Source organism: Centropristis striata, chromosome 1 (assembly GCF_030273125.1).
Source record: "Centropristis striata isolate RG_2023a ecotype Rhode Island chromosome 1, C.striata_1.0, whole genome shotgun sequence".
In the NCBI taxonomy this organism is placed as follows: Eukaryota; Metazoa; Chordata; class Actinopteri; order Perciformes; family Serranidae; genus Centropristis; species Centropristis striata.
Genome location: NC_081517.1, coordinates 33,760,002 through 33,774,538, shown reverse-complemented (window position 1 = coordinate 33,774,538; position 14,537 = coordinate 33,760,002). Strand labels below are relative to the sequence as shown.

General features: G+C 36.5%; 1 protein-coding gene across 1 annotated transcript; it reads left to right on the top strand.

Moving 5' to 3' along the window:
- The first annotated feature begins 4,584 nt into the window (after window positions 1–4,584).
- Window positions 4,585–14,033, top strand: LOC131970372 (uncharacterized). Its single transcript, XM_059331758.1, has 11 exons — window positions 4,585–4,690; window positions 5,594–5,742; window positions 5,834–5,987; window positions 7,040–7,402; window positions 8,343–8,624; window positions 8,711–8,725; window positions 9,277–9,378; window positions 9,503–9,533; window positions 11,018–11,067; window positions 11,226–11,260; window positions 13,578–14,033. Exons 1-11 carry the CDS (start codon window positions 4,621–4,623, stop codon window positions 13,674–13,676), a joined length of 1,350 nt encoding a protein of 449 aa, XP_059187741.1. The 5' UTR covers window positions 4,585–4,620; the 3' UTR covers window positions 13,677–14,033.
- Window positions 14,034–14,537: the final 504 nt, after the last annotated feature.

Here is a 14,537-nt window from a genome sequence, read left to right as displayed (position 1 = left end):
CAACTTCTGCTGCCAAACTTTTAACTTTTTTTTTACAATTTGTTTTTTTATATTCAATTTAAAGCTCAAATTTAAAGTTGTCTTACTTCTACATTCAGCAATATGATGAAATATCTATAATCCCCTTACTGTCCAGTAAAACCGAGAAAATTCTCCTACCCCTTCAGCATAAAAAACACGTATTGAAAAACATTCTGGGACAATTGGACAATGCATCACTATAAAGTTTAAAACAGGCTGGTCTTTGTGATACTTAGGACAGCAAACTTGTGATGCATTTCTTTGGATTAAGCTATGTAACAGTATAGAAAGGAGATTTAAAAAATTAGCCCAACCATAAACATCTACAGCCGTAAAATGCAACATACATATTTTTCATACTTAAAGTGTATTTCATTGATAATGCCTGCATACTTTTTCTGAAGTAAGGTTTTGAATGCAGGACTTTCAGAGTGCGATATTAGTACTTCTACTTAAGTGAAAGATCTGAATACTTTTTTCTACCGCTGTTAATGGTGATAATTAGTCACAGTAAGGGAGTAAAATATATACAGAGGCAATTATAATACCCTGCCATGCTGCCGCAACAAATCATAAGAAAAGGTCAGTTAAAAGACCTTTTCTTGTGTAAAAAGTAGCATGTAAAATAAAAACAGAGGACCTGATATATATATTAAGATTAAGTATTTGTGCCAAATGCTGTATCAGTATGCTAACAGGGAAAATGCATCAAGTAGATTTTGAGATATTTTATGAATGAAAATGTTAACCTGCTGGTGGCGCCAAAGGAAAGGTTAGGGATTCACCAAGGTCACTAGGATTCATTGTGTCAGTGTGAATATCTGTACCAAATTTCATGACATCAGCATGTGACTGAGTTTCATTTCTCTGGATTACATGAATTGACATGTTTTACAGGACTAAGGTCTTATATCTCTCGGTTCACTTTATTTTAGCATCTTTTTAGAGACAGCTTGACACCCAGGATGGAAAGCAAACACTGTAAATAAGTTAGTGGAACAGAAGCGTCAGTTTCTGGATCACACTAAAGGACCAGATGTAAAATCACTGATTTATGAGGAGATGCTGTACTGTCTGGGGGGGTAACTATCTCCCTATTTTGTATTGTAGTGTATTCTGATGGTAGAAATATAATGCTGAAGTTTTACCTGCAATTTGTTTTGTAAATAAGTAGTGCAGTATTTCTGGTGTTACAGCTGAAGCTTGTTCCAGGTGGATTTAATGGTGATGTATGCGTTAGTCAATTTACTGAAATACTGATCATCAGTGATAATTCTAAAAAAATAGGATATTTATAACACTGAAACATAACTCATCTTCTTCCTCAAAACCAACAGTTCACCGGTAGCCACGCCTTTTTATCTTGTATTTGACTTGCGTCAGTGTGTTTGCTTCCCTTCCCAGATGTATTTGAATCCTTAGAAGAGATTTAATGTAGATGTATGTGTTAGTTAACTGAACCAGCCCCCCATGGCCTTCACATGCAAAATGTCACTCTAAGAGGTCCATACTGACCATAAAGATATAACAACATAAAACAAAGAGACGCAAAACAACTAAACTGAAATACAAAATAACTACAAAAGGGGCAAAACAACAGCCAAGAGACATAAATTGACCACAGAGACACATAAATACTACAAAAAGACACAAAACAAGTGCAGAGACACAAAATTACCAAAAAGAGTCACAAAAAGCCAACACAAACTCACAAAACAAGCACAGAGACACAAAAAAAGTACACAAAGACACAAAATATCACCACAATGAGACATAAAAGAAGCACAGAGAGACAGAAATTACCACAAATATTTCCAAAAAGTCAACAAAAACACAAAAAATTACTACAAACAGACACAAAACAAGCAGAAAGACACAAAATGACCACTAAGAGACACCAATCATGAGATATGTATATTGACTAAAAAAGAAATGTAAAAAAAATAAATAAATAAAAAAAGAGGCAAAAGCATCAAGAAGTGTGTGTGTGTGTGTGTGTGTGTGTGTGTTGCTCCTGTGTGGAGCCTTTCCCCCATAGTTGCACTTTGAGTGTTTTTCTTTTTTGGGCACCAGTATGTCTTGTAATAACTTCTCTGACTTTTATTAGCCTGCATGACACCCACAAACTCATCACTCAGTTAAAAATGGGGAATTTTCGTGTTTTTATTTAAGAAATGACTCAGTGATGGAATTTATTTTAAAAAAAAGAAGATATTTATAACATTGAAACATAACTCATCGTCTTCCTCAAAAGTTCACCAATAGCCAAAAGTTTTTCTCTTCTGAATTTTACATGCGTCGGTGTGTTTACTTCCCTTTACAGATGAATTTGAATCCGTAGAAGAGATTCTAGAAAGAAAAAAACAACAAAAAATATTTTAAAGGTTACACACAGTTTCATTAAAAAGCATGAACTCTGAAATGCAGATAATGTGTTATTAAATGTAGGTGCACCTGATCACTCTTTATAAGAAAGGTGGGCGTCCTCAAGGATCTGCACCTATGATGAGATTTAATAATTTTCAATAACTTACTTCAACTGTCAGTAAAATACTAGTAGAGGCAATCATCCCTTTGATGACTGATTATGAAATATAACTTCATTTTTCCGGTAGCTGGTGAAAGTTCTCTGAGTAATAATTCCAAACTAATGTGATTTAAATTTGTACCTGTATCCACTTTAGGAGTATTGACCATGTTGAGATAAATCAGATTTATAATGTGCACGTTAATTCTCCTCTCAGCTGGACCTCAAGTCTCTGTCATGCAAACTAAACTACTTCTGCTTCACACAGATTCAAGTTTGCAGATGTTGACACAGTTTATAAACATCTTGTTCCATCTATCATTGACGTAACTCTTGTTCTCTATTATACAATTTCTATTTTCTTCCCTCATCTGCAGACGTGGCTGCCTCAGACTTTTCCCACACTTTTAAGTCTTCTTCTTTTTGCATAACAGAGAGCAATCTTTTTGTTCAGATGCTTATAAACTTAAAAAAAACCTGAAAACAAAATGCCGGTTTGTTGTGAACATGTTGTTCTTTGCATTTCATCTATTTTATGATTTAGTTTTTACTTCCATTAGTAACAAAATGGAAACCCCCAGAAGGCTTTCGGAGGCATCAAAATAAATAAATGGAGAAAAAAGACAACCGAAATAAGATTTCATCAATCAATCAACAAATTAATTAGAGATATAAGGAAAAATACCAAAACATATTGGCACATCATATCCATTTAAAGTATAATAATCTTTCAGAAGCCATATTGTACATCTCTGTTTGCTTGACTTACAGCAGTTAAAAAACTAGACTAGATTTGCACAATAAAACACTAATTTTAAGAAATGCCATACATGACATAGTAACATGTATCTACTGTTTCAGCTCATAAAAGTTATTTTCATCTACTTTATTGACTGCCAGCTTGCTTTAACAGTAATACTGAATCATTATTTGTTAATTGAGTTATATTTTGTATTGATAACATGATTTTGCAAAGTAATTAGTAACTTAAGTTATCAACTAAATGTAATGGATCAAAAAGTACAATATCAGCTTCCAAAATGTAGATAGGTAAATTACAAATAATCAAGTTAAGTACCTCAAAATTGTAGTTAAAGGGAGACTTTACCTGCAAAATGACGATGTGTGTTTCAGTTAGTTACCCTGTTTTACCTTGAATGTTTTTAAAGAAAACTGTTTTTCTCATATGCCTCTACAGTGAACGAATAATCCTAAAAACTGAGAAAATTCTTATAAATAAGGGGTCACATTGAACAACAGCAAATCTATATCAAAATATCTTATTATAAACCATTGTACAAAAACTCTTGCACAATAATTCAAGTCTCATTTATCCAGTCGAATGCTCACTGCTTCCAAAAACAAAAACTGCAAAGACAGATGCAGTGCAGCCCCCATTTCCCTCAATTCATCATGGATTTTCTCTGTTTTAGGATCCTCCATTCACAATGGCAGCATACAATGAAAAGAGAAGTTTTCTTCACAGATTGGGCGCAGTAATGTGCTGCCCACTGCTCCTTGCATGGTTTGTTCACTTGTGTGTAAAAAAGGATGGGTTAAATGCAGAGGTTGAATTTTCCCATTGTGGGATTAAAAAAGTAATCTTCTTCTTCTTCTTCTTTCTTCTTAAAGGTAACACAGGGGGACTGGCGATATAAACGGTCAAGTATTCCTTAAAGTACTTGAGTAAATGTATTTAGTTACATTCCTAATGGCACTGGGCGATGTGGGGACTTTCTCTGTTTGCTGTGTCTGTGTTAATGTGCTGACACAGAAATATTTAATATGTGGGTTACTGAGAAACAGGCCTGCTATTTATTCTCTTCATGCACCGGCCAGTGGAGCCCAAAAAAGGAAGTGTGTTTACTGGTTCAACTTCCCCCATGTTCTGTCTTCAAGAGGATGTGATACGTATTAAGAAAACACAGAGAGAGAGAGAGAGAGAGAGAGAGAGAGAGAGAGAGAGAGAGAGAGAGAGAGAGAGAGAGAAAGAAAGAGAGAGAAAGGGAGAGAGAGAGGTTCATGCCTGTAGGTGTTTTCTTACTCTATTCAGTTCTCTTCTTGTGTCAAAGATGCAGGTTGTTGGTGGTCGACAAACACTTTGGATATACACCCTGATTTTCACTTCTCTTCAAATTTGGGGTAAGTATAAAGGTGTTTCATCTTTATTTATTTAGGTTTTTCAAACATCTAACAAATATATAACATATTTCCTCAAAAAAAATCTATTCACTGTTTTTGTGAGGGGTTAAAGAAGAAGTAAACAATAGTGAAACTGATATTAAATATATAATAACACATGTTGTCTCTCTGTTGGGGTCCATTTGCAGAAACAAATCTCCACTTAAATTAGGTTTTTTTGTGCGTGTGCAAGCCAGTGGATATACGTCAAACTGGTGTTAGGTTGTTTTGACCAGATATCTAAACAAAAAAATGTATATACAGTCCCGTACAAAAGTCGTTGGCAGAAGTGAAAAATGCCTAGAAGAATTGATGCTGGTTGGAGGGCAAAGGGTAGATTTTTCTTCTGTTCACTCACTTTGTATTTTTGTTAATTGATAAAAAAAAAAAAATAAAAAAAAAAGCTATTAACATTTCTATTTACGAAAGCACTTATTTTACAGCATTCTTTCGACACCTGCCTAAAACCTTTGTCTTTGTCTTTATTTGTAATTTATTTATTTGACAAAATACAGTTGGATTGTTTTTGTGGACAAGATAAATAAATTTCTAAATTTTGTTTTTAACTTGTGAATTGAAAGGAATATCAATCAAACTGATGTGATTTTAAGTTATTTTAAGAATGTCTTATATCAGATTTAGTGAAGCAACTCTTTGTTAATATTAGGAATTCCTCTTTTTCGCATTTCATGTAGCAGGTGGCTGCAATCACACATTCGGTACAAAGCGCATGTCACCACATGAAGCAATCACAGCAGTTTTTTCACATGCTGCACAGCTGCACTGTGGCTTCACCTCAAAAAGGAATTTGTGAAATTAATTTGAATTTTGCCTTTTTTCTCTCTCTCTCTCTGTCCTGTCTAGGAAGACTTTTGGCCTCCACTTCCTCTCCCTCACTTCCGGCACCGAAACTCGACATCTATTTGAGGTCAAGGGGCTCCGTGGTTCTGCTCTGCCGGGCCCCAGAGGGCCAGCGATCGCTTCACTTCAGGTTGTACAGATCCAGAGAACAGGTAATTGTTTTTTAGTGAATATGTTTTCTGTTGTATCTTGAGGTCTCCATTTTTTTTTTACTCTTCTCCGTGTTTCTCTTTATTTATTGAGGTGGACTCTCAGGAGCTGCAGAACAGTTCTGAGGAGGTTCAGTTCACAGTGAGCCTCAGGGACGGGGATCCAGCCCAGCTCTTCTGCTGTCTGTACAAGGACCAGGGTGGTCACTACAGCGCATTCAGTCCCTATTTGGAGCTAAAGTCAGAAGGTTTGCCAAAATAATGCATATCTTCATAGAAATCTCGCCTGTGACAAGTGGTGGAAAAAGTATTCAGATCCCTTACCTAAGTAAAAGTACTAATACCACACTGCAGAATCCACTACAGTAAAAGTTCTACTTTACTTAAATAAAAGTACAAACGCATCAGCATCAAAATGTACTTAAAGTATCACAAGTAATAGAGGATGGAGCCACTCAGATTGATTTATATATTCCAAAAATGATATGTGATGATTCATTTTGATGCATTTATGTAAGCATAGTTTTGTTGTTCAGGTAGGGCCGAATTTAACAACTTAATATGTTTTCATGTTGTTTAATTTAAACATTTGTAATCATGTTAAATCTTGATCTGAAAAGTAATCAGTAACAGTAGAAAGTGCAATATTTGCCTCAAAATCAAGTAGAAGTATAAAATTACATATGTGGAAATACTCAAGTAAAGTACAAGTACCTCAAATGTATACTTAAGTACAATGTTTGAGTAAATGTATTTAGATATATTCCACTGCCTGTAAAAGATGACTGATTTTACCCTCAATTTCTTAATGAAAGCTTTGACAAAAACGGACAAAACATTTGCTTTATTTTACTGTTACATTTCTACCTGGTCTAGTTATGAAGACCAAAGCAAAAAGAAGAAGATGAACATCTTATTAAAAGTGGAACAAAAACGTTTGTGATTCAGTAGTGATTCTACATGTGGTATAAAATAATAAACACTCCTATCCGCTCCTCTGCAACTGTTGCATGCAGGTGCTCTCTGTGGTTGCTTATTGTCCTCCGCTCGGTGGGTGTGTGCAGTGGTAGTAACATCCTGCTCTTCATATAGAAACCACACACCCACACACATCAAACAATGTGTACTGGCTTCCAGTGTTGACGGTTACAGAGGGAAGTTTGGTTAGCAACTATGGCGAACCAGTTCAATCTCAGGTTGTACATGACTTGTGTGCCAAGAAACAAAATATTTAAAAAGCAATGAAGCCACAAAAATGTTGAGATAATTACTTTTCTTCTCTCTTTCTGTTCTTGTGTAGATGCAGGCCCCACTCACTCCATACCCTCCCTCCCTACTCCGGTCCTGTCTGTGACTCCCTCTGCAGACGAGGTGAAACGTGGGGACATGCTGTCCTTCAGCTGCTCGGTGCCTCTAATGTCCCAGTCCCAGGTCAACCAGCCGGTGACCTTCCTGTTGCTGAGGGCGGCCCAGCGAACAGGGGCCCCATCTGTTCTCCATCAGCCTCAGGCCAGTCAGGTATCAAACCCTGAACCGCAGCCAGGAGTGTTCAGTGTGGGGCCGGTGAGGGAGGGAGAGCAGGGCGAGTACACCTGCCTCTACCAGGTCACCCAGAGAAGAGGAGTGGTCAATTCAACCGTCAGCAACATGATCGCTATTGAAGGTGACGACTTCTTTCTCTTAAGGCCTGCAAACTCTGGACCAGCATGAATTTGCTGTTACACTGACTTCCTTTAAATCTAAAAACTATGTTTTGTTAACATCCATGTGTACAAGTGACATTTCAAAAATTTTATTTCGATTTCATGTTAAGAATACACATGCTAGTATTGTATAAATGGTTACAGACTCTCTATCAACCTTCCTGCACTCATATTTGACTGTAATTAAATTGCCTAAAGACACAAAGCGCAAAGTTAAAGACATTTTCTGTAAATATCACAATAATATCATTATTGAAAATCAATCAGACTGTTTTTTTCCCCATTTTTTTTTTTTTTACTGATTTTATTGTTCTGGGATGCTTTTTTTCTGACTGAAATTTACATTACAATTAAATTAGGAATACATTGTAATTATTATCATGCAGGCTGAACATTAATTACTTCATGCATGAGTAAAATTATCAAAGGAGGTGAATGTAGATAAGCCAACAGAATTAAATTTAATTAAGTGTATCAAAGTGCTCTAACTAATGTTATTATTTTATTGGAAATAATAGTGTACTTTTTTAAAGCAATTACCTGATACACTGTTGTTGTTCAAATCTCTAAAGTCTTAAAAATACAGAAAATGTCTCCATCCCAATCAGTTCGACTTGACATGTTTTTATTGTTTTTCTTTTGTTTCTTTGTTTTTACCACAGTTCAAAATATTTAATCTATATTTATATTTTTGTACTTTGTTTGTTGTTATGCACTAATACACAAAGGCAAACATTTCACATAAGACAAAAAGAAATGTTTCACATTTGAAAAGCTGGAAATTATTTCACTAATTATTTCACATATCTTATTTAGAAACATGTTTTTCTTTCTATATTCAATAAGATACAAGTGGCAGCAGCTTTCACTCATGTTTCCTCTGATTTTCTCTGTTCTCAGTTGCGTTGCCAGCTCCCACCCTCATCCTGCAGCAGCAGACGGACGTGTGGCACTTGCTCTGCACCGGCTCTGCTGCGTACCCCGGCGCTCGGTTCTCCCTCTACCTGGCTGATAACGAACATCCTGTCGACACTCACCAAGCCACGCCGATCCAGCACCAGGTCACCTTCCCAGTTCCTGTCCAGGACTCTCTGGTGGCTTTGTACGAGTGCCAGTACGAGGTCCACCTGATAGGGAAGTGGAGCAGCTCTAAGCGCAGCCTGTCTTTACCTGTAGCCAGAGGTACATTTTTTACCGTTTCTTTGTGGTTTCATTAGAGTGTAATTTCACACAAAGAGTGATTGTTTGTTTCTTTTCTCTTCTTTCAGGACTTCCTCCACCAGGTACAACAACAATAACATGACATCATTTCACACGCGGTTTCATCTATTTAGAATTTTAAGTGGCAGAAAAAGACTCAAACTGATACTTCTAGTCCATATTTGATCTCTCTCATTAGAGGTGTAAAGAGACATCATTATAGGTATCTGTATCTGTTGTTATGCCAAGAGAGAGAGAGAGAGACTCCTACTGAATGCATACTAGATGTGATTTCTTTACATTTTCTTACAGCTAGACTACAGACTGAACTTTGAATTACTTTAGGGTGAGCCAAGGCCAACATAACAAATAAAAAGATCTTTAAACTCAAAACACAGTCTTACCTAAAAAAAACCCAAAAGAAAGATAAAAGCAGCTACTATCTACAATAGATCACAGTTCTTGTATCCACCATCTTAATGTAGTGATTTCCATTTCAAACAAGCCAATCACAAACTTACAACAAAACAATACTAACTAAGACTAAATTACGATGGGGGTCATAACACTGTATCTGTGTCCGTATCTGTTTCCATGTCTCCCCTGATGTAAACAAATAAACAAATGTCTGCAGATGTGTCTGCTGTGGACTGGCCTCTGGTCATGGGTATTTTCTCTGCTGTGGTTTTGTTCCTCTGCTCGGTGGTACTCGTGGTTGTGGTGGCACACAGGAGAGGTATTACACACACAGCTCTGTCTTCTCACATGATGCAGTTACACTATCAGTTACACTGATTGTCTTCCTCTGTGAAACTTATGATTTCCTCTCTTTTCTCTTCTCGTTTCACACTTCTTCAAAGTAAAAGCAGCAGCCGAGGAAAAGAAGAAAAGGTATCGTCTTTTCAGTGCACATTAATCTTAAAACTATGTTTGTCTATCCTAAATATCTATCCCAGTTTTGTCTTTATAAAGTTATAATCGACACATAAGATTTACTATGAGCACCATGACAGCCGTAAACTTTTACTGATATTATAGTAAAACATGCAGATTTTTTCTTAAAGGAACACTCCACCGTTTTTTCATATTAAAACATGTTATTCGGTCAAGTAAGACGAGTTGATACAGACCTCTTGCGTCTCAATGCGTGCACTCAATCGCCCTGGCGCGCGGCGCCACTTGGCTAGCACTTAGCTTAGCCCAGTTCATTCATTAGGATCCAAACAGATGGACAGTTAGAAGTGACCAAACTCCTCCACGTTTTCCCTATTTAAATACAGCTACACGAGTAGTTAAACGACCAAGTATGGTGACACAAAATAAAACGTGGCGCTTTTCGAAGCGGATAAAAAGGATAACTATAATGTATGGCGGAATAGCACTTGGGAGCACTTCGACTCGGCGCAGTAATATCATCACTCCTGAAAAATCTTCTCCCTCTCCCTCTCCCTCTCACTTCCGTCAACAGAACCAACGTGAGCTGCACCAGGAGTAGTAGTTCGAGCAGAGCTGACGAAGTATCAGGTTGTAGGAAGATATTTGTGAACAATCATGGTTATAACGTGCATCGTAAAAGGTTGCGATAACAAGCAGAAGGTATATAGTGCCGTCATGTTTCACAGAGAGGGAGGGGGAGAAGATTTTTTCAGGAGTGATGATATTACTGCGCCGAGTCGAAGTGCTCCCAAGTGCTATTCCGCCATATATTATAGTTATCCTTTTTATCTGCTTAGAAAAGCGCCACGTTTTATTTTGTGTCGCCATACTTGGTCGTTTAACTACTCGTGTAGCTGTATTTAAATAGGGAAGACGTGGAGGAGTTTGGTCGCTTCTAACTGTCCATCTGTTTGGATCCTAATGAATGAACTGGGCTAAGCTAAGTGCTAGCCAAGTGGCGCCGCGCGCCAGGGCGATTGAGTGCACGCATTGAGACGCAAGAGGTCTGTATCAACTCGTCTTACTTGACCGAATAACAAAAAACGGTGGAGTGTTCCTTTAATATGATATTTCGTCTTAAATTTTTTTTTTTTGGGTGAGATACAAGTAAAAGTGTTGGTTTTTCATGCTCTGGTCAATTTTGAAATTTGGGGCTATTCTGCTTCTTTCAGATTATTGGAAAGAAAACATCCAAAACTCACATTTAGGGGTCTGTTTTACGACTCTTTGTCTATTTAGATTTCTCCTAATTCATCATTTCATGGTCATATCTATTAGTTACATTTCTTTACGCTATTCACCTGCAGTATCTCCCACAATAAAACATATTCATTTGACTTTATACACTTTTTACACCGTTCTGATTTGAGGTTATCGAGTAGTTGTTTTTTTTTAGTAGAAATTGTGGTCTAAAATATTTCTGTGTTGAACTATTTCAGACAGGAAGCACAGTTCTGGACTCAAGTTCATGCTAAGGACCATGTTGTTGGTGAGTTTCAATCATATTTATGAACTGTTAATTGTCTATTCATTGAGTTTCTTTTAATTTATTTGAAGCAATTTCAATAGCTCTGCAGTATATTTAATGTAAGTCAACAGACATACTAATACAAACCATTGTGCTTGTGTTTGTTCTTTGTTTTGCAGACCTTACACTCAGGCGTACAAGCTTAGCCTCTCAGGTAATTATCACCACTACCTGAATCTACATCCAAGAAAAATGAATGGGTGATTTAAGCAATAGCTTCCTTTTGTCTTTGCACTTTCTATTACAACAATTTGAGTGAAAGGATAAGGCTGACTGGCTTTTTGTTACGGTAAAACAATCTTATGATAAGACCAAAAAGACCCACTGGTTCCCACTGAACATGTAAATCTAACACAGCTGGAAATGGCAGCTGTAATAAGTGGAGGAGTAATAAGAACCCTTTTGGAGATAGTTTTCAGCAATAAATTAATACACATTTGGTGTTTTGAGTATCTGCAGCAGCAGGATGATGTTTAGTTGCACAATACTCATTAGTAGGATCAATGAATTGATTTTAAATTGTTTTGGTCATTTCATGACTTGTTGACAATACGAAAAACACAGAATATAACCAGACTTGTACTTTTTTATGCATTTTAACTTTGCCATAAAGAAAGTATTAGCTTTGATACAAAGTAAGCCTGATCAAGCGTAGTTCTCATACGAGTCTGCCTCTTTTCTTTAGGTATTTCTGGTATTTCTGCAGCCTCAATGTTTCTTCTGTAGATTCACAAACAACTGTAAACTTCCTTAATCCCTCTGCTGTAAACACACACACACACACACACACACACACAAACACACACACACACACACACACACACACACACACACACTCTGCCAATAACCAAACACTCTGTCAACCCACACATATTCCTCGTTAGAGCTATAGTGGCGGGTTTGGTTCCGCCTCTCATTAGTTCTAATCACGTTCATTAATTAGCTCGATGAAGGGCTCTCATTAGACTAAAGGCTCTCTGTTTTTCTCCGTGCGATGTTACTGAGCAGACAGAGGAGGACAGGAGGCTGTCATCGCCAGATGATGGTCTGAATATGTAATATCAGATGTGTCTCAGCAGTAATCTGGAGTGACCCTGTCTATTCCTTTACTTAAAGGCACAATGAGTACGATTTTCCTGACAAACAATGTATTATCTCCTTTTTTAACATACTGTTGCTGCATAAGCAGAGACAGTGTCTTCTGGAGCCTGACAGATATTGGATTTTCGAGATTGATGCCAATACTGATTTTAGAGAGGAAAACTCATCAATATCCCATGTGGTGGCCGACATAGTAATTTATTGCCCTTGAATGAAAATAGACATATTTCATGTGGATTGTGCACCGATTTCTCATCAAAAATGTACCGAGAGAGCTACTATTTTAAACATAAAACATTGTTAAATAATATTTAACATTGTTATACATCATTATATAAACAATGTATTGCATTGTCAGCCTCTTCTATAAATGATAACTGAGAAAAAATTATAAATAGGAATAAAATAAAAAGCTAAATAAACATCATCAGGTTCAGTTTCAATCAATTGCTCACAATTAAAAAAAAAAAACAGAAGAAAAAAATGAATGGCTAAGACCATTTCTAAATCACGCCAAGCAACATTTTCTGCATTACATATTGTGTAAAAAAAAAAGTCTTACTAATGGCACATTTCTGACAGCATATACACCAATATGATATTACTTTGATATAACAATACCAGCCGGTAATATCAGTCAGCTGATATATCTGTCGGGCACTAGTGTTGTCTTTGATTTCCTTCACAAGGTTAAACTTTTGGTTTGGTTTGTTTGTCAGCAGGATTAAGGAAAAACTACTGGCCTAATATTCATGAAACTTGGTAGAATAATGTAGCACAGCCCAAGCACAATCTGTTACATTTAAGGAAAGGATCTGAATCACACAGTGGATGCACAAATTGCTTTTCACTTTCATTAACATTTTAAGAGAGGTCATGACCGAAGGTCCACATCCTCTGAGCGCCCTACTAGTTTCACATCAGCTTTATACACTCTGTGATATCAATATTCTGACACAGGTTAGGTTACTGTTATTTGTGCCTGTAGATCAATTTGGTTCGCAGTGAGACAACAAACAAAAAATACAGGCAATGGACAGACATGATGAAAACATGATATAAGTACACAAATCAGTAAATGCTTCTTCTATAGCATCCATGCAATGTTGCTCTGACCTGTGTGGCTGCTGCTGTTTCTATACCTGAGGACTATAAACCTCTGTCTAGAAGAAGGAAGAGTGGGAGTCGTTGTGTGTACAGGGACCCTTTAGGTTCAGCCCACTAGACAATGTGGTTCAGAGAGTTTCTATTCTTGGTCAGGGAAACTTTTAAAAAGTAAAAGCAGTGGTATGATACAAACTAAGCAGCAGGAAATGAGATCATGCTGAGATCTTTAAATGTTTGAGTGTTTGTGTATGTTCTGTGTGCAGGAATGGGCCAGTGTGGACACACCTACAGAGACAGCATCCAGATCCCCTTTATGGAACTCACTCTCCACGTTCACAACCCCAATCCATCCCATCCATTAGAGATGTTTGTTTTCTCTCTCTCCCTCTCTGTTTATACTTTATTTGAGTTTATCAATGTAGCATCAGTTGGAGTTACACAGCAGGACAGGAAGGACTATTTCCTCAGTTCCTGTTTCATGTGTAGCAGTAAAATTGTACAATTTGACAGGATATGATGTTTGTTTGATCTTACATGTAACTGAGCCAGTGAATCTAAATACAGATATTATTATTATTATTATTTTTATTATTATTATTATTATTAAGTTTGGAATCTGTGTTGTGAATAATTTGCCTTAAGTTTACCTTTTAGAGACATTTACAGGGGCAAAATAAAAAATATATTATACTATGTAATATTGTAAAAAAAAAAATATATATATATATATATATAGCCTATATATAATCCCCCATTAAAGTCCAAGCAACATTATTTAAATTGAAAGTGATGGAAATAAAACAAGCCATCATATCATAAATTAATGGATTACCAAGTTAATATGTTATAATAAAGCATAAATTGTTTTACCTCCACTCAAAAGCAGTACATCCTGTTACACATCCATGCTGCTCTGCCCTCTTGTGGCATAAAAGATGCAGTATGACAAATATGGGATAACCCATATATAATATGGGATAACCCATTTATATCAAACTTACAAAATATTTGTAAGTTTGATATAAATAGAGGTCTTGGTCCAGAACATACAGAGTAAAGTAATATTTTACCTCGCTGCATTTGTTTGTTTGACTCTAAATTCAACTCTGTTAAAGAGATACTGGTAACAAAGTGAGTAACTCAATTACTGATTTAAATGACATCCCGCACCTAAAAACCTGATCTCAGATATAGAAGACTGTATTGTCTTTTGTCAAACATAT